Consider the following 23,872-nt stretch of genomic DNA (forward strand, 5'->3'; position numbering starts at 1 on the left):
CAGTTCACAAATTTATTCTTCAACATCTGTCAGTTCATTTTGCTTTTCCCATTTTCATTAAGTTTTCTTTTACAATTTTAAAATATATATTTCGCTATAAAATACTAAATTATTAAGACTTTGAAAAAGAGACGATTAAAAAAGTTCCAGTAATTTTTTTAAATTTACATGACTTTTTCAGGTTTTTCAGTAATTTTTTCAAAATTACATGAGTTTTCCAGGTTTATTAAACACTTTTTTTTAAAATTCCATGACTTTTTCAGGTCTTTCAGGTCCTGTAACAACCCTGAATTAAAAAAAAAAAAAAAACAGACATACCTGTAGTGATCCGAGGTAGGGGGGCTGTAAAGTTGGTGTTCTTCTGGAGGATAACTCCGCCTGAGTTCGATGCTGTTGGGCCTCGGGGGTCTCTGGTCCGTCATCACCATACCCAGCAGCGCCTCGTCCGGAATATTATGCGCCGCCCTGTACTGGATACCCTGAGGAGGCATAATATACTCGCCATGGCCTTCGGCCAGTCTTCGTTGTCTTTCTCTCGTGTTGTGCGGTTGCCGAACACGCTTCTTGTACCTTCCACCGCCACCACCACTTCCCTCGGTCCGAGTCTTGTGTGGCTAGAAAAATAACCCCAATATTAAACCCTATTATCTGGGAGTTTACCTAATCAGGCCGAGAGCAAACATTATGCATTTCTTAAAAGGCAAGCTTCATTTCTGATTTTGTGAGTAAGCCAAAGACCATCCAGTGAAACTGTAAACAGGGATCACAGTGAGTCCCCTATTTTCCTCCCAGTGACCCAGGTCGCTGATCAATCTCTTGAGCAATCAGCCCAGGCGAAGAGCCTCACAAAGTCATGATGTAAGGCTCTCCACTCAAGCCTTTTAGTATCCAAGGTGCTTTGATTGAAAATTCAAGTATTCCAGTTAAATCAGCATAGTTAAAAATTCCTCATTTTGGTTTAAAATGGAACAATTTCAGCTGAAAATTCATCTTTTCAGTTAAAAAATTCATTACTTTTTTTGGAAAACATAGTTATTTTTTTGGAAATGAGTTTTTTTATAGGAATTTTTTGTCAACTTAAAATCTAACTATTCCTATAAAATATTCCCTCATTTTAGTTGAAAATTGATCTTTTTAGATGCAAATTAATTTTAACGAAAAATTTAACCATTCAATTATTGGTTAAAAATTTATCTTGGTTAGTTGAAAATTTGTCTTTTTTGGAGTGAAAAATAATCTTCTTGTTTGAAAATTCAATCTTTTTGTTTAAAATTCAATTATTCCAGTCAAAATCATTTTTATTTTTTGAACTAAAATGAATTTATTTAAAAATGTAATTAATTTTTTTGATAATAATTTTTTTGTATGAATTTTTTAAAATCCGAACATCTAACTCTGCCAATTGTATATCCCATTATTTTAGTTAAAAATTAACCTTTTTGATTGAACATTCTGTTTCAATTACTAAAAGTTTAAATATTCAATTTCTGAGTCACAAATTAACTTTTTTAATTACGAATTCGTGTATTTTATTAAAAATTAATCTTTTTTGGTATAAATTGATCTCCATGTTTGAAAATTCATCAGTTTGGTTTAAAACTGAACTATTTCAGTTGAAGATTCATTATTTTAGTTAAAAAGAATGATTACTTTCTTTGAAAACATAGTTATTTTTTTGTAAATGAGTTTTTTTTATAGGAATTTTTTTCAACTTTAAATCTAACTATTCTTATCAAATATTCCCTCATTTTTGTTAAAAATTGATCTTTTTAGATGACAATTAAATTTCTTAATGGAAAATATAACTGTTCAATTTTTGGTTAAAAGTTGATCTTTTTTATTTGAAAATTTGTCTTTTTTAGAGTGAAAAATAATCTTCTTGTTTGAAAATTTAATCCTTTTGTTTAAAATTCAATTATTCCAGTCAAAATCATTTTTATTTTTTGAACTAAAATGAATTTATTAAAAAATTTAATTAATTTTCTTGATAATAATTTTTTTGTATGAATTTTTTAAAATCTGAAAATCTAACTCTGCCATTTGTTTATCCCATTATTTTAGTTAAACGTTCACCTTTTTGATTGAACATTCTGTTTCAATTACTAAAAGTTTAAATATTCAATTTCTGAGTCACAAATTAACTTTTTTAATTACGAGTTCGTGTATTTTATTAAAAATTAATCTTTTTTGGTATAAATTGATCTCCATGTTTGAAAATTCATCAGTTTGGTTTAAAACTGAACTATTTCAGTTGAAGATTCATTATTTTAGTTAAAAAGAATGATTACTTTCTTTGAAAACATAGTTATTTTTTTGTAAATGAGTTTTTTTTATAGGAATTTTTTTCAACTTTAAATCTAACTATTCCTATCAAATTTTCCCTCATTTTAGTTGAAAATTGATCTTTTTAGATGACAATTAAATTTCTTAATGGAAAATATAACTGTTCAATTATTGGTTAAAAATTGATCTTTTTTAGTTGAAAATTTGTCTTTTTTGGAGTGAAAAATAATCTTCTTGTTTGAAAATTCAATCTTTTTATTTAAAATTCAATTATTCCAGTCAAAATCATTTTTATTTTTTGAACTAAAATGAATTTGTTTAAAAAATTAATTAATTTTTTTCATAATGATTTTTTTGTATGAATTTTTTTAAATCCGAAAATCTAACTGTCAGTTGAATATCCCATTATTTTAGTTGAAAATTCACCTTTTTGATTGAACATTCTATTTTAATTACTAAAAGTTTAAAGATTCAATTTCTGACTCACAATTTATCTTTTTTAATTACAAGTTCATGTATTTTGTTAAAAATTCATCTTTTTTGGTAGAAATTGATCTTCAGGTTTGAAAGTTCACCCTTTTGGTTGAAAATTCAGGTATTCTAGTTAAGACTCATCAGCTTAGATGAAAATTCATCATTTTAGTTTAAAACTAAACTATTTCAGTTGAAGATTCATCATTTTAGTTAAAAAATTCATCACTTTCTTTGAAAACTTATTTATATTTTTTAAAATGAGTTTTTTTTTGTATAATTTTTTTTTCAACTAAAAATCGAACTATTCCTATCAAATGTTTCGCGATTTTAGTTGAAAATTGATCTTTTTGGATGAAAATGAATTTTTTTAACGGAAAATTTACCTATTCAATTTTTGGTTAAAAATTAATATTTTTTAGTGGAAAATTTGTCTTTTTTAGTGAAAACTAATTTTATTCTTTGAAAATTCAATCTTTTGTTTGAAAATTCAATTATTTCAGTCCAATCATATTTATTTTTTAACTGAAATTAATTTATTTCAAAATTAGATTTTTTTACAATGATTTTCTTGTACGTTTTTTTTAAACCGAAAACCTAACTATTCCAATTAAATGTTCCATTATTTTAGTTGAAAATTTATGTATTCTAGTTACATATTCATCAGCTTAGTTGAAAATTCATCACATTGGTCTAAAACTTAACTATTTTAAATTAAGAATAATCATTTTCTTTAAAAACTTATTTTTTTTTTTTTGAAAATAAGTTTTTGGTATAAAGTTTTTAAAAAACTAAAAATTTAACTATTCCTAATAAATAATTTATTATTTTAGTCTTCTTTAAAAAATCATTATTTTAGTTGAAAATTCATCTTATTTGATAGAATTTAATCTTCTTGCATGAAATTTCAACAGTTTGGTTGCAAATTTAAGCATTCTAGTTAAAGGTTCATCAGTTTAATTTAAAATTAATATTTTTGGTTTAAAATTGAACGATTTCTGTACGAGATTCATAATTTTATTTGAAAATTCATTACTTTAATTAAAATTTAATGCTTTTTTTTAATAATTTTTTTTTGTATGAAATTTTTTTTAAATTGGAAATCTAACTATTCTAATTGAATTTAACATGAATTTTATTTACTAACAAATTTAACTAATCAATTTTTGGTTGACAATTTTTTTTTTTTAGTTGAAAGTTGAAGCATTTTGTTGAAAATTAATCTTTTTAATAGAAATTAATCTTCTTTCTAGGAAATTTACCTTTTGGGTTGAAAATTCAAATATTCTAGTCAAAGATTCGTCAGCTTAGTTTAAAATTCATCTTTTTGGTATTAAATTGAAATATCGGGTGAGACCATAAGTTCGTGCGTATTATTAACTGAAAATCTAACTATTCCAACTAAATTGAATGGAATTTTCTATTATTTTATATAATAAATACTTTGAATTAAAATTTTTTGTATTGCTATTATTAATTTTATATTTTAATTAAAAAATATCGAGTGACAAACAAATATTCATGCACTTGTTATCTCGTTTAATAAAAATTTTCAAAGGATTGCATTAATTTTTTTTTATTACGCTGATATTTTTATTTCGAAACAAATTCCGCTTTCATCAAAGAAAATATTTCCCTATTTTCCTTGCAATTAAACTAATGAACCACTGTGATTCCCGTGTAAAACATTCAGTAAACTCGACTAGAAAACGAAAAAAAAAACAAATTAATAAGATAAAATGCCTTTTAAAACCATGCATGTCACTGGATAGTCAGCTTCAATGATGTGTAGGAAATGAAAGTAGTCATGTTAATGTGCGATACATATAAACTAATAAAATATGTTTAGATTTGAATTTAACAGATTAAAATGATGATATTTAGAGACCGTCCATTAACTACGTAATGTTTTTTTCGAGAGATAGCGACAGATCTTGCGAATCCTTCCTCTGAAATCCGTGGATATACTTTGAAATTTTTTAAATCCCTTAAAAATTAATTCGAGATCTTTCAAATCCGTAGTGAACTTTTCGAATTTCCTTTATTTCCCTTAAAATATATTAAAAACTATAACAATATTTTCAATTCTTTTAAAAACGATTAAAATTCCTCAAAATACCTTATAATAAATAAATAAATAAATAAACATTTATCATATTTGGGAATCCTTTGAAATTCTGTTAAAATATTTTTGAATTTTACGAAGTCCTATAAAATCCATTAAAATCCCATCACTTATTTAGAATTATTTCGTAATCTCTTAAAATCTTTTAAAATTAAATTTAAAATTTTGAAATTTCACGAAATCCTTTGAAATTCGTGGATATATTCTGGAATTTTTTTAAAACACTTAAAATCCCCGGGCTTATTTTTAAATCTCTTAAAATCCCTTAAGACCCTTTAAAAACTGTGACAATTTTAGAAATCGAATCTTTGGAATCCCTTTAAAACTAATTTAAATCTTTCAAACCCTTGGGAATTTTTACAAATCACTTGAAACCTATTACAATAGATTAAAATCCATTAAAATAATTGAAAAACCCATTAAAATTTCTCAAAATATTTTAAAATCCTTTATAATATTCGGAAATTCTTTTAAAAATTCTAGAAAATCTTTTTAAATCTTACGAAATTCCCCCAAAATCCGTTGAAATCCCATGAATTATTTTTAAATATTCCGAAATCTCAAAAAATCCTCAGAAATCCGTGGAAATCTTGCAAAATCACTTGATGAATTGAGATTCTCTACCAAAATTGTACAAAATCATTTCTTAAAAGTTTTGAAATATTTTTTAATCATTTGAAATCCTACCCTAAAACTTTAGTAATCTCTTTAAATTCCATAAAAATATTTTTAATTTTTATAAATAATTTGTAGTCTTTTAAAATACCTTAAAATCGCTTAAAAATCTTTTCAAATAATTACAAAGAATTTGAAATCTTTCGAACTTTGTAAAATCCTTTGAAATCTCTTTTACGATTGAAGTATTTTTTTCTATATTAAAAAAAATTCTACCTATTTAATGGACGTTCTCTCATGAATTCATGACTTTTATCATTTCCAGTGTACGAGTTGTGGATAGAGAAAATATGACCCTAAAATTATTTGCTATTATGTAGGATCTTAGCGATCAGAAATGACTTGCGAGAAATGGAAATCTGACGCAAAATTCTAAGGATATAATTGAGACTAGCATGATAGAAAATGTTTAAGTAAAGTGCCACTTTAATGACAATGATGTGATTATTGTTTTTATTTTCAGCCTGATTCGTCATAAAACTCGAATTTTAATTCCTTCTCCCCTACATAAGTCGAGTTTTAACCAAACAACTGAATGTCAGATATTAACCTTTAAGTATGGCGGTGCGGTCTTACAGACCGCATTCTGACGGCTTTCCATGAGACCGCACGGCCACAGCAGCAGCACAATTATATATTTTTGTTTCAATTTGTATCAAAGTATTTAAAACGCAAGATCTCACACACCAGAGAAAAATGTTACGTCATGATTATCCCTCATTTGAGCAAAAAGTGACAAATTTGAATGGACAAGTAGACGTGCGGTCTGTGAGACCTCAGGTTAATGTGAGTTTAAAAACAGGGTGTCCAGGTATTTTTATTTACTATTTAAAGATTCTGAAAGTTTTGAAATATTTGTGAAATGTTCGAAATTTCGGTAAAATCTTTTAAATCTTTGTGAAATCTTTTGAAATCTTCTAAACACATTTTAAATCGCTTAACATTTTTTTAATGTTTTAAAATCTTTGATATCTGGCATACTGAAACCTTTTTGAAAACTTTGAATTTGAAATCTTTATGAAATTTTGATGAAATCTTTTAAATATGCGTGAAATCTTTTGTATTCATTTGAAATCATTTAAATATTTAAAATCTTTGTGAAATATTTTAAAATGTTGTTAAAATCTTTGAAATCATTGTAAAATGTTTCGAAATAATTGTGAAATGTTTGAAATCTTTGTAGAATTTTTTGAAATCTTTATGAAATTTGTATGAAATATTTGAAATCTTTTGTAATCTTTTAAAAGGTTGCTAAAATTTTTGAACTACTTGAAATTTTTTTAATCTTTGTAAAATGTTTTGAAATTTGTGAAATATTCGAAATCTTTTCAAATCTTCTAAACAAACTTTAAAAAGTTTAAAATCTTAAAAATGTTTGCAATCCTTAAAACCTGGTGTACTGTACACTTTTCAAAATCTTTGAATTTTAAATCTTTACAAAATTTTTATGAATTCTTCGAATTATTTGAGAAATCTTTTGTATTCATTTGAAATGATTAAAATATTCAAAATCTTTGTGAAATCGTTTTAAAATTTTTGTAAAATCTTTTAAATCTTTGTGAAATATTTAGAAATATTTTGAAATCTTAATGAAACTTTTCATTATCATTGAAATATCAAATTTATTTAAACCTTTTGAAATTGTTTGAAATTATTTAAATCTGGTACAATAAATCCTTTTTTAAATCTTTTAAAATCTTTTGAAATCCTTGAAATGTTTTGAAATATTTGTGAAATATTCGAAATCTTTTGAAATCTTCTAAACAAACTTGAAATCTTTGGAATCTGGTGTACTGTACTCTTTTTAAAATCATTGAATTTGAAATATTTATGAAATTTTTATAATTTTTTAAAAATATTTGTGAAATATTTTGTATTAATTTGGAATCATTAAAACATTTGCAATGTTTGTGAAATATTTTGAAATATTTTCAAATTTTGGTAAAATCTTTTCAATCCTTGCAATCTTTGTAAAATATTTAGAAATATTTGGATATCTTGATTAAATCTTTGAAATAGTTCTGAAATCTTTCTTTAATCTTAGTTTGTGAAATCTTTTGTTTTCAATTAAAATCATTAAAATATTTGAAATCTCTGTGAAATCTTTTAAAATCTTCGAAAACATGTTGAAATCTTTGACAATCTAGTGTACGATTCCCTTTTTGAAATATGAAAAATCCTTATAATCTTTTGAAAATTTTTTTGTCTTTGTGAAATATTCGAAATCTTTAATGTCCTGCCTAAAGCCTTTTCAAATCCTTGAATTCTTTTTTTAAGTCTTTGAATTCCGTAAATTCCTTTTGAAATGTTCAAAATCCTTTTAAATAATATAAAAGCTCTGAAATATTTTAAAATATTTTTAAATCTTAAAAATGATTTTCTAAACTTTTTGAAATCTGGTGCATACTCAAAACTCAGCTATCAACCTCTCGAAAACTGTTTTAAAATCAAAACAAAAATTGAAATTCAAGGTTATCGTGAGAAATTCAAGATAATTTCAAGGTTTTCTAGGTCGCTGGACACCCTGAAAAATTAAATCACGTCCATTGGTGATGGTGGTCTACCATTTCGTCACCTGGTGCCGAAAACTGGAACTAGAAAGAATAGGTACCATTTTAAAGATGTACATAAATTTTTGCATAAAAGTGTTTTTGCAATATTTTTGTGAAGTATAAAACAATGATTGAATGCGAATAATAAACGATTTAGGGTGGCTGTTTTAATCCAAGAAAAAAAATCACGGCCATTTCCCGGTTTTTTCCCAGTTTGCAAACATTTTTCATGGTCGATAAAATTTAAAAAATTGAAGCTACCAATTTTTCCATTTAGATGAATAAAAACTGAGCTGAGTAAAATGAAAGCAACTAACACTTTTGAACTGAACAATTTTCTTTATAATTAAATGAATTTAAAAATAGTCAAAATTATATCATTTAAAGCAATTTTAAGCCAGAAACATTAAAAATTGAACGATTACATTTTTTTATAAACTGAACATTTCTTAAATTAGAAGTTAAATTATTTATATTTTAAATCGTTAAAAAATCCTTAAAATGTTTCCAAATTTTATTTGAAAATCTTGAAATATCTGCATGTTGTTTGCATTTTATTCAAATTTTTTATTATTTTTAAAATTATTTTAGAACTTTAAAACATTCCTGAAAATTAATCGAATTTTTTCAAGTTTTTTTTTAATTTTGCCAAATTTAATTAATTTCCTCAAAATATTTCACATTCATTTTTGATAATTTCGTAAATCTTTCTAAATCTTTTAAAATAATCATTGAAAATGATCTTTTCGATTTTTCAATTTTCATAGAAAATGTTTTTTCCTTTTTTGAAGCCACTCAAAATTCTTAAAAAGCTTTTGAATTATTTATTTGAAATCTGCCAAAATCTAGATTTTGTTTTAAATTAGGCCTTGGGCTATTTACTCCGAAATTCAACAATTTTACTTACAAATTACAATTTTTTAAATAGAAAATTAAAACGTAACCTTCAAAATTTATTTTTTAATATTTACTATAATTACTGATTTGAAATAAGCTGTCAGGTATTTCTAAACATTAATTAATTCTTATTTTTCTCAATTAAAAAATTCCAAATTGAATGGTTTGAAAAATTTAATATTTTAGACTAAAATAATACGTGAAATTTAATAAATGCTTTTAATTATAAACATATTATTTTCAATTTATTTTAAAATTGAAAATAGTTTATAAAGTTTCAATTTTTAACGCTAGAAACTGGAAATTCTAAAATTGCAAACTGATTTCGAATCGTCTTGTAAAAAGAATTATTATTCAGTTTTAAAATCTTAAAGAAAAGTTCAATTTTAAAAATCATTATTAATTTAGATTGACAGTTGATGAATTGAAAATATTTTTTATCTAAAATCTTCGATTTCAAACGCTTGTAATTTTTAATGGCTTAAGTCTTTAAAACTGAATTTTAAAATTCTTTAGAATAAAAAGTACACTCAACAATCAAAATCTATAATTAAAAATGTATTAAAGGGGAAGATTTTGGAAATACGCATTCTAAAATGAATTATATATATAATTGAGAAAGATCACAATTTAAATAATCATTTAAAAAACGATGGGAAACACAGTTAAGACAGATTTTTGTCCATAAATTTGTAAAATTTCCGGTCAAAAAATAAATTCACTGTCATTTCCCGGTCTCATAAGATTCCCGATTCTTTGGTCCAGCGGCCACCCTGCGATTGGAAATTAAATAAGAATTCTATCCTAACTTTTAAATTAGTTTTTAAATAGTAAATACTCCACGTATAAATTGATGAAAATTTACTTTGAGTTCATTTTTGATTTAAAATATGTCCATTTAAGTTTATAATCTTTTGAAAATCACAATAAATGGAACAATGATTGTTTTATTATTATTTTTTTAAGAAAAATATTTCTGTACAAAAATATGTTTTGTCACCTTAGTAGATGTAAATTCTATCTAAATATCTTTGTTTCCAAAAAATACTTATTTTTAGTATCCAATAAATACTTTAAACTCCACAACAAAAATCGCCAAAACACTTTTATGCGAAAATTAAAATGGATCTTTAAAATCGTACTTATTCCGTCTAGTTCGGATTTTTGTCACCAGGTGGCTTGTCGCACTTTGACCATTCCCAAACTTAAAGGTTAAAAATGTCCTTAATAATAATCGATTATCGATTTATATAGGAGACTCGTTCTTCAAAGGCAAAGAAGATTAAGATGCAAAGTGACTTCGTCTAACCTAGTAATACTACAAACTTGAAAAAAAGCGAGCACCTAGAGGAGCATTTTCTATTAGCAAAAAGTTGGTTAATGAAAAAGTCACACACACACACGCGCACACGCACAAGTGAATTCGATTATGAGTGAATGATTGACATTCAAGAATTCAATAAACATTGAATAAGGGTTGTAAAAACTACAAAGATCCAAACCATCGACTTGCCTCTCTGAACGGTTCGGCATATTCAGACTCTGTCTATAAACAAGGGGACAGTTTGAGTAGTTAGAATATATGTGTCATTAGTTTGTACATAATACATATATGTATAATGCTAAGCAGTTGAAATGAATTGCAAACCTCGAAAATAGCAAGTAATATTAAATCTAGATATCAAGAGTCTAGAAAGATATATGTAAACTAGTCAAAAGATTATTCAGGGTGTCTACTTAAATTCTGGAAAAATTTTTTTCGACAATTCCAGGTTTTTTTCTAAGTATCTCTTATAAGTATAATTTTCTTCTATATAACTATAATGTATAAAAATGTAAATATTTATTTAATTCAAGTATAAAATTTCAAAAATAAAATTATAATTTTAATTTAAGTATAATATTTCAGTATAAATTTTTAACTTATAATAAATAAGTATAATGTTCTTCTTTCAGTCTTTGTAAAAATAGTACTATTAATATGTAAAATTAAAGAACTCTTTTTACATTTGAGGATGCAATTAATATGTTTAAATTGAAAAGGGTTTGAAATAAATAAAACCAAAAAACTAATTAATCAGTTCTTGAATTTAACTAAAATATGGGGATTTTGAACAATATAGATGAATTTTTACCCAAATAGTTGAATTTTAAACCACAAAGATGAATTTTCCAACAAATAGTTGAAATTTTAACTGAAAAAAATCCACCAAATAGTTGAATTTTAAACTAAAAAATTTAAATTATCAACCAAAACTGGAATGGTTCAATTTTCAGTTGAAAAATTAATTTTTAACGAAATAAAAACGAATTTTTAACAAAACAGTTCAATTTTCAACCATTAAGATGAATTTTTTGCAAAAATGATAAATCTTCAGTTATAGTGAAATTTAAAAAAAAAAAAAAATTTCAAACAAACGAATTTCCAACTAAAATAATTAATCTTCAGTTAGAACAGTTTGATTGTAAACAAAAAACATGAATTTTCCACCAAACACTTGAAATTTCAACTGAAACAAATTAATTTTGTACAAAATAAAAACGAATTTTAAACAAAATAGTTGAATTTTAAACCAAAAAGATGAATCTTTAACAAAAATGATAAATTTTCAGTTTGAGTAGTTAAATTTCCAATAAAAAAAAATTAATTTCCAATCAAAGAAATTAATTTCCAACTAAAATGATGAATCTGCAGCTTGAATAGTTGAATTATGAAACCAAAAAGATGAATTTTCTCCCAAATAGTTGAAATTTCAACTGAAAAAAATTAATTTTGAACAAAATAAAAATTTTAACAAAATAGTTCAATTTTCAACCAATAAGATGAATTTTTAACAAAAATGATAAATCTTCAGTTTAAATAGTTCAATTTCTAATAAAAAAAATTAATTTTCAAACTAATGAATTTCTAACTAAAATGATGAACCTTCAGCTGGAATAGTTGAATTTTAAACCAAAAACATGAATTTTTTACCAAACAGTTTAAATTTCAACTGAAAAAATCAACGAAATAGTTGAATTTTAAACTAGAAAAAAATATATTATCGAAAACTGGAATAGTTCAATTTTCAGTTAAGAAATTACTTTTGAAGAAAATACAAAACAGTTGAATTTTCAACCAATAAGATGAATTTTTAACAAAAATCATAAATATTCAGTTTGAATAGTTAAATTTCCAATAAAAAAAAGTTAATTAAAAAAAAAACGATTTTCCAACTAAAATGATGAACCGTCAGCTAGAATAGTTAGAATTGTGAAACCAAAAAGATGAATTTTCTCCCAAATAGTTGAAATTTCAACTAAAAAAAAATTAATTTTGAAAAAAATAAAAACGAGTTTTTAACAAAATAGTTCAATTTTCAACCAATAAGATGAATTTTTAACAAAAATAATAAATCTTCAGTTTGAATACTTAAATTTCCAATTAAAAAAAAATAATTTTCAAGTAAGCAAACGAATTTTCATCTAAATAGTTGCATTTTAAACCAAAAAGATAAATTTTTAACAAAAGAGTTTAACTTTCAACCAAAATCATAAATTTTTAGCTACATAAAATTAATAATTTTTAACTGAAATAGTTAAATTCTCAAAAAAAGGTCAATTTTCCAAGAAGAAGATTATTTTTCTACAAAAAATGGAATAGTTAGATTCTGAGTAAAAAAACTAATTATCAAGCAAGGAAAAAAATCATTGTCAACAAAATCGTTAAATTTTCAACCGAAGTGGTCAATTTTCACTAATATTAAGAATCTTAAATAGAAAGAGTTGAATTTTAAAGAAAATACATGAATTTTCAACCAAAAAAGATACATTTTCAAGCAAAAATGGAACAGTTAAATTTTCAGGAAAAAAATTATAACAAAATAGTTACATTTTCAGCCAAAATCATGAATTTTCAACTAAAATAATAAATCTTGAACTGGAATAGTCGAATTTTTCACCAAAAAGGTAAATTTTTGAACAAAAATATTAATTTTCTGCCAGAAATTAATAGTTAAATTTTCAGTTTAAAAAACTAAGTATCAACAAAAGAAAAAAATGTTCAACAAAATAGTTAAATGTGCAACCAAAGAGATGAATTCTCGAATAAAATTATGGAATATTCAACAGGAGTATTTTTACATTTCTAGTAAAGAAATTAATTTAAAAAAAGAATTTAAAAAAAGAATTTAAAAAAAATTAAATTCTAAAACAAAGAGACGAATTTTCAAATCAAATAATTTATCTTGAAGCAAAAAAAAAAAAATTTTAACAGAAGAATCTAACTTTCAATCAAGTATTGGAATTTTGATTTAAAAAATATGAATTTTCAACTGAAATGTTCAATATTTAACTGGAATACTTTAACTTTTAATCAATAAGATCAATGTTCAAACCAGATTAATTTTCAAACAAGTACATTAATTCTTTTCCAAAAAATACAATTTTCAACAAAATACATGAATTTTTAATGAAATGCATAGTTGCATTTTCAACTAAAAAATATCCATTTTCAACCAAATATTTGAATTTTGAAATAAAAAACGTCAATTTTCAACAGAAAATGTAATAGTTGATATTTTAACCTCAAAAAAGATAATAATTTTAAATAAAAAACTTAAATTCAACCAAAAAATACGAATTTTCAACTAAGAAAAATTTTCCAGTTAAGAGAGAAAAAAAATTTCAACGAGACGTGTTTTCAACGAGACGTGTTTTCGACAAAGTACAGGAGTTTTAAAACACACTTTTATTTTAAACTAAATAGTTCAAATTTCAACAAAAAAAAAATTTCAATCGAAAAATTAATATTTAAATTTACAGTTAGAAAATTAATATGCAATCAAAAAAGAAAAGGAATTTCCATAAACATAGATAAATTATCAATTAAAGAGGTGACTTTTCGACTAAAATTATGAATCTTTAACCAAAAAAAAATAAATAAATTGTTAACGAAAAATGTGATAGCTGATATTTTAAATAAAAGATAATTTAATTTTAAATAAAAAAAAGAGTTTAATTAAACCACAAAAGTTCAGTTTTGCACAAAATAGTTGAATCCACAACCAAAACAGATTAATTAACCAAACAGTTACATTTTTAAACCAAAAAAGATGACATTTCTGCCAGAAAAATAGAATTTTCAAACCAAAGAGAAGAATTTTCTATAAATTAATTTAATTTTTAACCAAAAAGTTTATTTTTAATCAAATAGATTAATTTCTACCAAAATAGTTCAATTTTCAACCTAAAAAGAATAATTTTCAACAAAATAGTTAAATCCAGTAATATAATGCTACTTTTAAAAATGAAGAAACATTATTATAGAATTTAAAAAAATATATATATAATATCATGAATTTAAACAAATTTGAGCATCTTCTCGAAAAAATTTCCCGACTTTAACAAAAAAAAAAAGTCTTGCCATTTCCAGGTTTTTCCAGGTCTATAAAAATATCCTAACAATTTCAGATTTTCCAGGCGAGTAGACACTCTGAAGAAGATTATTTTTATGTTCAGGTTGCATTTCGAGGCGTGCAAAATATGGTTTTTGAGCATGTAAACAATTTCTACCTTTTTCCCTTTATCGTGCAACTTCTTTTCCGTATCTTTGAGCATTTCTTGACTCCACAAGTCGAAAAAGTAGTTAGGGTCAGTGTAGAATTTCAGTCCATCTTTTCCATCGTCCCTGGAAACATAAAATTTTAGTTATTAAATTTTTTTGTGTATTTTTCCACATAATTTCCCAGGTATACAAGCCTCACACGATCGGGGATATTTTTTTTACAAAATACAGGATTTTAGAGAAAAAAAAAGCATTAGAAAAATCAAAATCAGGAGGTCAAGCCTAAAATATCATAAAATCAGTTTAATGATAAAATAGAATATTTTGTAACAAGTGCGAAAAGTCTGTAAAGTGTATGCAAAGTTGCAGATTTCTTTACTGTGAGATGAGCATGCGGGAATTTCATATTCCCACACAGTTTTTTAAATTAACAGTCCAAAATTATCCCCAAAGAGGGAAAAATGGGTCATTTTTCACGAAAATTAAGGAATAATAGGAAAATATTTTTTTTTTAATGAAATCAATATAAGTAACATATCAAATTCCATATGAAATGCTTCAAATTTCTTAGATTTTTGAATGCTTTAGAAAACCGTTGACTTTAAAACTCTAAAAGATAAATTTTTAAACAAGAAAGATGAATTTATAAATAAACAAATGATTGAAAAAAACGAATATATTTTTTAACGAAATAGTTGAATTTTCAAACAGAAAGACCAATCTTAAAAAAAAAAGAAATTTTCATAAAATATTTCAACTTTCAACAAAAAGATGAATTCTCAACGAGATATGAAATAGTTGATACTGCAACCAAAAAATTTTAATTTTTATTTAAAAAACGGTTGAATACAACAAAAATCGACGAATTTAAAAAAAGTTCAGATATGAAGAAAAACGTCGAATTTTTTTTAAAAACATCAGAATTTTAATCCCGAAAAAATGAATTTTTAACAAAAGGGATGCATTTTCCAGCAAAACAAATGAATTTTCTACCAAAAAATATGAATTTTCAATCCAAAAAATTAGTTCTAAAAAGAAAGTTGATACTTCAACCAAAAATATTCTAATTTTAAATCAAAAACAGTTCAATTCAACCAAAAAGACGAATTTTCAACACAATACATGAATTTTTAAATAAAAAAGATTGATTTTTAACAACAAAATAGAATAGTTAAATTTTCAGTTAAAAAAAATTCTCAACATGCAAGGAAAATAATGTCGAACAAAATAGTTTACGTTTCAAACAAAAAGATATCTTAAAACGAACATTTTTTTACAAAGCAATTTAACTTTTCACTAAATAGTGGAATTTCCAAACAAAAAATTAATTTTTAACAAAGTAATTTAACTGTAAAAAGCATTTGAATATTCAACAAAAAAAAATGATTTCTCAACAAAAAATTGAAGAGTTGATATTTCAAGCAAAAGTGATTTTAATTCAAAATAAAAAACAATTCAACAAAAATCCACAGATTTTAAACAAAAAATTTTGTCCACCAAAAAAATTTACAACTACAAATGTGCTATATTTTAAATAAAAAGCAGCTAAATTCAGTCAAAAATGTTATCAATAAAATAGTTGAGTTTGCAGGCTAAAAAGTCGAATTAAAATAAAATTTTAAGTCATTGACTTGAAACCCCAAAAGATCAATTTTAAACCAAATAGTTGAATTTTCAAGCCAAAAAGACGAATTTCTTAGAGCACAGTTGAATTTTCAACAAAAAAGTTCCTTTTCAATCCAAAAGGATAAATTTTCTACAAAAAAAAGAGAAAAATATTTTTTAAAACAGCTGAATTTTCGACCAAAAAAAATTACTTAAAAAACAGTTAAATTTGTTATAAAATAAATAAATTTTAAACCAAATAGTCAATTTTTTAACCAAAGGGATGGATCTTTAACAAAAAAATCAATGTTTAACAAATTAGTTCAACTTTAAAAAAAGCACTTGGATATTCAACCAATAAAGACGAATTTTTAGGGAGAAATTAAATAGGTGATATTGCAACTAACAAAATTTTAATAAAAAATAAAAAAACTGTCCAATTAAAAAAAAGCGACGAATTTTCAACAAAATAGTTGAACTTATAAGAAAAAAAAATCGGACTTATAATCAAATAAGATAGTGGAATTTGTAATCAAATAGTTGAATTTTTAACAATCAGTCATGAATTATTTTCCAAAAGTTCTAATAATTGACATTTAAAAAAAAATTAAATTTTAAATAAGACAAGTTAAACTCAACCAAAAACGATGAATTTGCAACAACATAGTCTATTTTTTAACCAGAATAGATCTTCTATTAAAAGTGATGAATTTTCAATGAAAAACAGTTGTTTTAAAGTTGAAAAGACGAAAATTCTACTGACAGGGATGAATTTTCATCCCAAAAAGACGAATTTTCTATAAAACAATTGGTTTTTAACCCAGAAGTATGAATTTCCACACAAAAATAAATTTTTAACCAAAGAGTTAAATCAGCTACCAAACTATTGAAATTTCAAGATAAAACAGTTAAATTTTTATTCCTAAAATATGAATTTTCTACCAAGAAATAAAGTTTCGAAAATTCAGTTCAAATTTTACCCCAAAAGGTAAACTTTCGACAAGAAGGTGATTTTTAACTAAACGATTGTATTTTCAACAAAACAGTCTAACTTATTAATCTATAAAATTCATTTTTAAAAAATAGATCAAATAGTTGAATATTTGGCCAAAAAATATTTATTTTTAGCCAAACATTTGACTTTTCAACCATAAAAAATGGAATTCATACCAAAAGAGATATACGTTCAACCAAATAGTTGAATTTTCTACCAAAATAGTTCCATTTTCAACCAAAAAAGAAGACTTCAAAAAATCAATATTGAATTTATCCAAAAAAGACGAACTTTCAACAAAAACAGTTGAATTCGCAACAAAAAAACATTATTTTTGAACGAAACAGTTGTATTTTTAAGCAAAAGAGATAAATTTCCAATAAGAAATGAATTTTTAAGCAACATAGATATTTTAGTCATAAAAGAAAGAAAATTCAATCAGAATTTTCGTTCTAAACAGACGAATGTTCAACAAAAGAGTTGAATTTTCGATCTAAAAACATTACTTTCCACAGAAAGTTATTTTTTTTTAAATTTGTTTAGAAAGAAAATTCGTCCTATTTTGAACATTCAACTATTTTGCAATAAGAAAATAGTTGAATTTTGAAGAAATTAATTAAATTTGTAACTATATAGCCGAATTTTTTAACAAACCAGATGAATTCTGATCTAAAAATATAACAGTATATCGTTCAGCAAAACAATTTAACTTTCCACCAAAAATAGTTGCTTTTGGTATCAGGTTAAATTAATGATTCGGAATCAGTTCAAAATTTAAGAATTTCCAGATTTTAAGGCAGTTGCCGTGCCAAGACTCAGATATCTCAAAAAATTAATTTTTCTATGATTTTAAGAATCAAAATGTTATAACTGATGTCATTTCAAATAAGAAATGTGATTTTTTATGATAAATATTAAAATTAAAAAAAAAAATTAATTTTAACAATGTTCTTTGCAATTGATTTTTTTCTGACCGTCGCTTCTTACCAATTTTTGAAAAATGATTGCATTTTAATAAATGACTGCTAATTTTTCCGGGAAAACATTCTCTACAACTCTACTGTTTCCAATTTTAAAAATACCTGAATAATCTTAATATACATTTGTATCCAAAATGTTTTCTCAACAAAAAAAATGGTTCAAACCCTTTGAGCCATATAAAAATTTACTTTCAAAATTGGAAACAGTAGAGTTGTAGAGAATGTTTTCCTGGAAAAAAGTAGCGTCATTTATTAAAATGTAATTATTTTTCCAAATTTGGTAAGAAGTCGACGGTCAGAAAAAAATCAATTGCAAAAAACATGGTTAAAAATAGAGTTTTTTCATTGAATTTGAACTCTTTTTTTATAAAAAATAATGTTTTTTATTTGAAATGACATAAGTTATAATATTTTGATTCTTAAAATCATAGAAAAACTATTTTTTTCAGATATCTGACTTTTGGCACGACAACTACCTTAAGTTCAAATTCAACCGAAAAAGGGGGAAAAGAGAAAGTTTCATGAAAGCAGGGGGGAAAAAGGACTTTAAAAAAACAGTAGAAAAGAGGAGGAATAGGGGAAAAAGTGTAAGGTTCAAGTTTTGCATGCGGGAATATTTCGGCATGAAGAACTATGCGGGAATACCATATTCCCGCACGATTATCTCACGGTAGAGGAATCTGCTACTTTTCGCATACTTTACAGACACGGAATGTCGCTATTTTTCTGCATGTGATACAAAAAATAATTACATACCTATATGTGTTAAGTTTATCCAGAGGCGGTGGAGGATCACACTGTTGATATGTTTCCAGCATCGCAGTAGGCATCGATTCTCTCGAGACTACTTGCTGATCAAACACCACCGAACTCTTAAATGCCTTCCTCATGTGAATATCTTGCAACGAAACTGCAAATAATAAAAAAGAATAAAAATAAATCAACACTCGCGTAAGTCGAAATGAATCCATTATTTTCCGGTTTTTTTTTCGTCAAGTTTTTTTCATTTTCCCAGTCAACTAAAAGTAAGTTATTCATATTTGTCTATAAACGGAAACATTTATTTTGATTCATGACGTTCATTCCGAACGTCCTTAACTTAACAGAGCAAACATTTGAAATGAATGAATTTTGAAACAAATATCTAAATTTAGCACCAAAAAAATAGCAAATTTTTAACAAAAAATGGAAGTTGAAATTTTAGCTAGAAAAATTAATTTTCAACCAAAAATAACGTATTTTCATGAAAATACTTTATTTTTCAAACTAAGTGATGAATTTTCAACTGAAATTATAAATCTTCAACTGGAATAGTTGAATTTTCACGAAAATAAAAAAAAAATTTATTAATGAAAATAAATTATTAATCAAAACTTAAATAATTAATTTGTAACTTAAAAAAAAATTACTTTTAACAAAAAAAATAGTTACATTTTCAAACAAAGTTATGAATTTTCAACTAAAATTGTAAATCTTTAACTGGGATAGTTTAATTTTAAACCAGAAAGATGAATTTTCAACTAAAATGATGAATATTTAACTAGAATAGTTGAGTTTTTGACCAACTAGATGAATTTTTAACCAAGAAGATTAATTTTTAAGAAAAGTTAAATTTTCAACTATAAAATAACATTTTTCAACCAAAAATTAAATAATTAAATTTTGAGTTAAAAAATGAATATTCAACCAAGAAGATGACTTTTTAACTAAAATTTTAAAATATTCAACTGAAATAATAGCTGCATTGTCAGTTTAAATTAATAATAATTTCCAACCAAAACAGAAACCAATTTTCAACAAAATAGTTAAATTTTCGGCCAAAAAATTCCTTGTCATCCAAAGAAAAGAGAAGTTTTCAACAAAAGAATAACTTATATTTCAACCAATGAAACGAATTTATAACTAAATGATTATTTTTGAATCAAACAAATTAATTTTTAACAAAACAGTTTAACTTTTAACCAAGTAACTTTATTTCTAATCTAAAAAATGAATTTTCAACTAAAATGATAAATATTTATCTGGAATATTTGAATTTACATCAAAAATCGATTTTTAACCAAATATGTTGCTTTTCAATTAAATAGTTGCATTTTTTATTGCAAAAGACAAATTTTCATCCGAATTTTTAAACTTTGAACAAGAAAACGGTCAATTTTCAACCAAAAATGGACATACCAATTTTTCAGTTAAGGAATTAATTTTCAACCAAACTAATGAATTTACAACTAAAATGATTAATCTTCAACTGGAGTAGTTAAATTTTGTACCAAAAAGATGAACTTTCAATTACAAAAATTAATTTTCAAAAAAGGGGAATTTTTCAAAATATAAATCAATTTTCAAACAACTAGTTTAATTTCTAAATAAAAAATATAAATTTACAACCAAATATTTGAATTTTCATCCAAAAAAGATAAATTTTCAACCAAAAATAGACTGGTTAGATTTTCAGTTAAAAATATAATTCTTAAGAACAAAAAAAAAACGGATTTTAGGGGAAATAGTTTAATTTTCTGCCTAAATATTAAAATTTTTAGTTAAAAAAAATTGATTTTCAATCAAGTAGTTAGATTTTTAGCCGGAGATATATTTCCAATTGAAATGATGAATCTTCAAACAAACAAATTATTTTTTAACAAGAGTTTAAATGTCAACAATGTTGCTGAATTTTTAACTAAAGAAAGATGAATTCGCAACAAACAATGTAACAACATTTTCTATTATAATTTAGCAATATTTCTTCTTTGAAATACTGCTTCTACTGTAAAAACCACTGGAAGTACTTTCTTTATCTAAAATTTGGAACAGGGAACTTTTAAATTCTGACAAATTTTGACTTGGAATAGGGATTTTTTTTAATTCTTTTTTTCTAAATCTAAATAATTCTTTTTAAAAAATTCCGGTCAATGTCAAAAATTCCCGGTTCCAATTGAAATTATATTTCTTCACGGAAACTCCCTCTCATAAAATAAAAACGAGAACTATTTTCTCAAAATCTCTGTTACACATCAGGATAAATGAGGAGTAAGCGAATAAAACGTGATAAGTCTATTTTTGGAAAAAATTGAGAAAATGATTTCAAATAATAAATTATGATTGAATTAGAGTCAACTGAGATAATCTAAAAAATATGCGATTGTAAATGTGCATTAATAATGTGACTAATGTTCTTTTGAATAAAAAAAACGAAAGAATTTTATGTAATTGATAAGATCCTGAACTTCTCGTAAATAAATCCATTAATAACTAAATCCTTTGAAATTAATTAAAATATTATGAAATCCCGTGAAATGTTATGGAATCTGATATTCCCTGAAATCCTGGAAAATCGATTAAAATACATTTCAGAGAATTGTTCTAAAATTCCGTGGTGTTTTTTAAAATGCTCTAAAATATTTCAAATTTCTTGAAACTTTTTAAAGCTCTCAAAAATGTAGTGAAAGCTCTTAAAATGCCCTCAAATATGACCAATTCCTTTTAAAAAAGTTTATTTGCTTGAAGATTTCTAAGCTTTTGTAAATTACTTGAAATTTAAAAAAGATACCTTAAAAGCTTTTAAATCCTTAAAATTTTGGAAATCCCTTGAAATTTTTAAAAAACTTTGAAATCCCACGAAATTCCTCAATTCTTGTAAATAAATTCTTTGAAATTACTTAAAATCATTGAAATCCTTAAAAATGTAGTAATGTCCCTTTGAATCAGTTAAATTCTATTTGAATACTTTTGAAATACTTTTTAGTATACCTTTGAAATCCCTTGGAACTTGTAAAATTCTTGAAAATTGTTCAAAATAGTCTAAAATACCCTGACATTTTTTTAATTCTTTGAAATCCATTACAAATTCATTGATAACTTTTAAAATACCCTACAATATTTCAAATACTTTGAAATTCCTTAAAGCTTTATAAAACTCTTAAAAATTCCTTGAAATTTTTAAAAATACTATAAAATTTTCAAAATCTTTTGAAATGCTTTCAAATTATTAAAATATATTAACAAATTTTCGGAATCGTTTAGGATACCATTGAAATGATTGAAATCAACTAAAAAATCCTTGAAATCTGTTAAAGCTCTTAAAAATTCCTTGAAATCTTAAAAATACTCGAAAACTACTCAAATACTTAAAATTTTTTGAAATCCCTAGAAATTTTGTTTATTTCCTTAAAATCTGTAAACTCCTATCGAGGATATTTCCTGAAATTCTGTAAAATTAATTGAAATACCTTTAGAATTTTTTAAATTTCTTAAAAAAATTTAAATCCTCAGAAATCTTAGAAATCCCTTCGAGTCTTTTAACGTGCCCTAAAATCTTATAAAGCATATAAAAACCTTCAGCATCTTCCGAAATTCTAGTAAATTCTTTAAAAACGCATGAAAATTTTGGTAAAACCCTTGAAAGAATTTTAATACATTAATTAAGGGGTTATATCTAGTTATTTCAAGGGATTTTAAAGATTTTTTTAGCAATGTTCGTAACATTTTTGTAATGGACTACATATAATTTATTAATATATTTGTGGGTATTTTTTATTATCCAATTTTGATTGGATAATATTTGCGGATTTTTATTTTCGGTGAGCATGATAAACCCGGAACGGATTATCTTAAATCAGTATATCAAAAAACCAACAAAATTTCATTAGTATACTCCTATTTGCTGTTTGTGAATGAAGAGATTGTTATTTGGAACCAAATTTCTATTATTTTGGACTAAAGATTGCATTTTTGAAACCTCAAAATTTTAATTTTTTGTAAAAATCATTGACATTGTTATTTTTGTTTTGTTTTGAAACATATTATTCATGAACTGCGTATTTGAATATACTAATAAAATCTTTTTGGCTTTTTTTCAGATAACACGTTTCGGATTTATCATGGTCACCGAAAATTAAAATAAATAAAAAAACGTATTTTGCGGCAGCGGCCATGTTCCCCTAGTTTTCAAATTTTTTTATAAATAAAGTATCCGTAAATATATACATAGTATTAGACCCTATGTAGTCCATTTCGATAAAATTGTATTAACATTGCTAAAAGGATCTTTAAAATTCCTTAAAATAGCTAGACATAATCCCTGAATTAATTTACTGAAACGATAATACATTAAAATATGTGAAATATATTGAAACTTTTTGAAACTCTTGGAAATTCCTGAGATGTATTAAAAATACGCCATAATTCTTTGAAATCTATTAAAAATTTCTGGGAATTTTTTAAAATTCTGTAAAATAATTCAATTACTTTAAAATCTCTTAAAACTTTATAAAGTTCTTGAAAATTCTTCGTAATATTTATAAATACCCTACAATGTTTACAATCCTTTTGAATACCTTCAAATTATTCAAATCTATTAAAAATTTCTTGGAATCTTTTAAAATACCCTACGGTATTTTTAAAAAATTCAAAGAAATTCCATGGGTTAATTTATTTGAAGAAAATTGACTCAAGCGATATTTTTAAAATTAAATTTTTTTCTGAAAAAAGATCTTCTCCTTCGCTTGTTCGCGGGTTTTTCTAAAAAAAGATTCTTCTTTCGAGCTCTCTAGTAGCTTAAGGGAAAAATCTCTAGTAGCTTGAGGGAAAAACACCTGATCGACAATCGGAAGTTCTGTGTTTAGATTCCCAGCGGAGCGAAGGAGAAGACCTTTCTTCAGAAACAATTCAATTTAAAAAAATTGTAATTCATAGCTCCATCGAGTCTGAAAAGGCGTCATGAATTTCTGTTATTTGAAAAGTTAACTT

General features: G+C 24.4%; 1 protein-coding gene across 2 annotated transcripts in view; it reads right to left on the bottom strand.

Annotated features, from left to right (window-relative positions):
* LOC117179901 (wiskott-Aldrich syndrome protein family member 3) overlaps window positions 1-23,872 on the bottom strand; it is a 44,339-nt gene that overhangs the window by 18,939 nt on the left and 1,528 nt on the right. Inside the window, exons 2-5 of one of the 2 annotated variants that reach the window (XM_033372097.1) lie at window positions 18,884-19,037; window positions 14,557-14,671; window positions 10,517-10,549; window positions 319-614 (exon numbers count right to left, since the gene is read on the bottom strand). In XM_033372097.1, coding sequence (XP_033227988.1) covers window positions 319-614; window positions 10,517-10,549; window positions 14,557-14,671; window positions 18,884-19,037 — 598 coding nt within the window. The remainder of the gene's footprint in view (window positions 1-318; window positions 615-10,516; window positions 10,550-14,556; window positions 14,672-18,883; window positions 19,038-23,872) is intronic. The other variant, XM_033372098.1, reaches the window with a different exon arrangement.

This window comes from Belonocnema kinseyi, chromosome 9 (genome assembly GCF_010883055.1).
Source record: "Belonocnema kinseyi isolate 2016_QV_RU_SX_M_011 chromosome 9, B_treatae_v1, whole genome shotgun sequence".
Lineage (NCBI taxonomy): Eukaryota > Metazoa > Arthropoda > Insecta > Hymenoptera > Cynipidae > Belonocnema > Belonocnema kinseyi.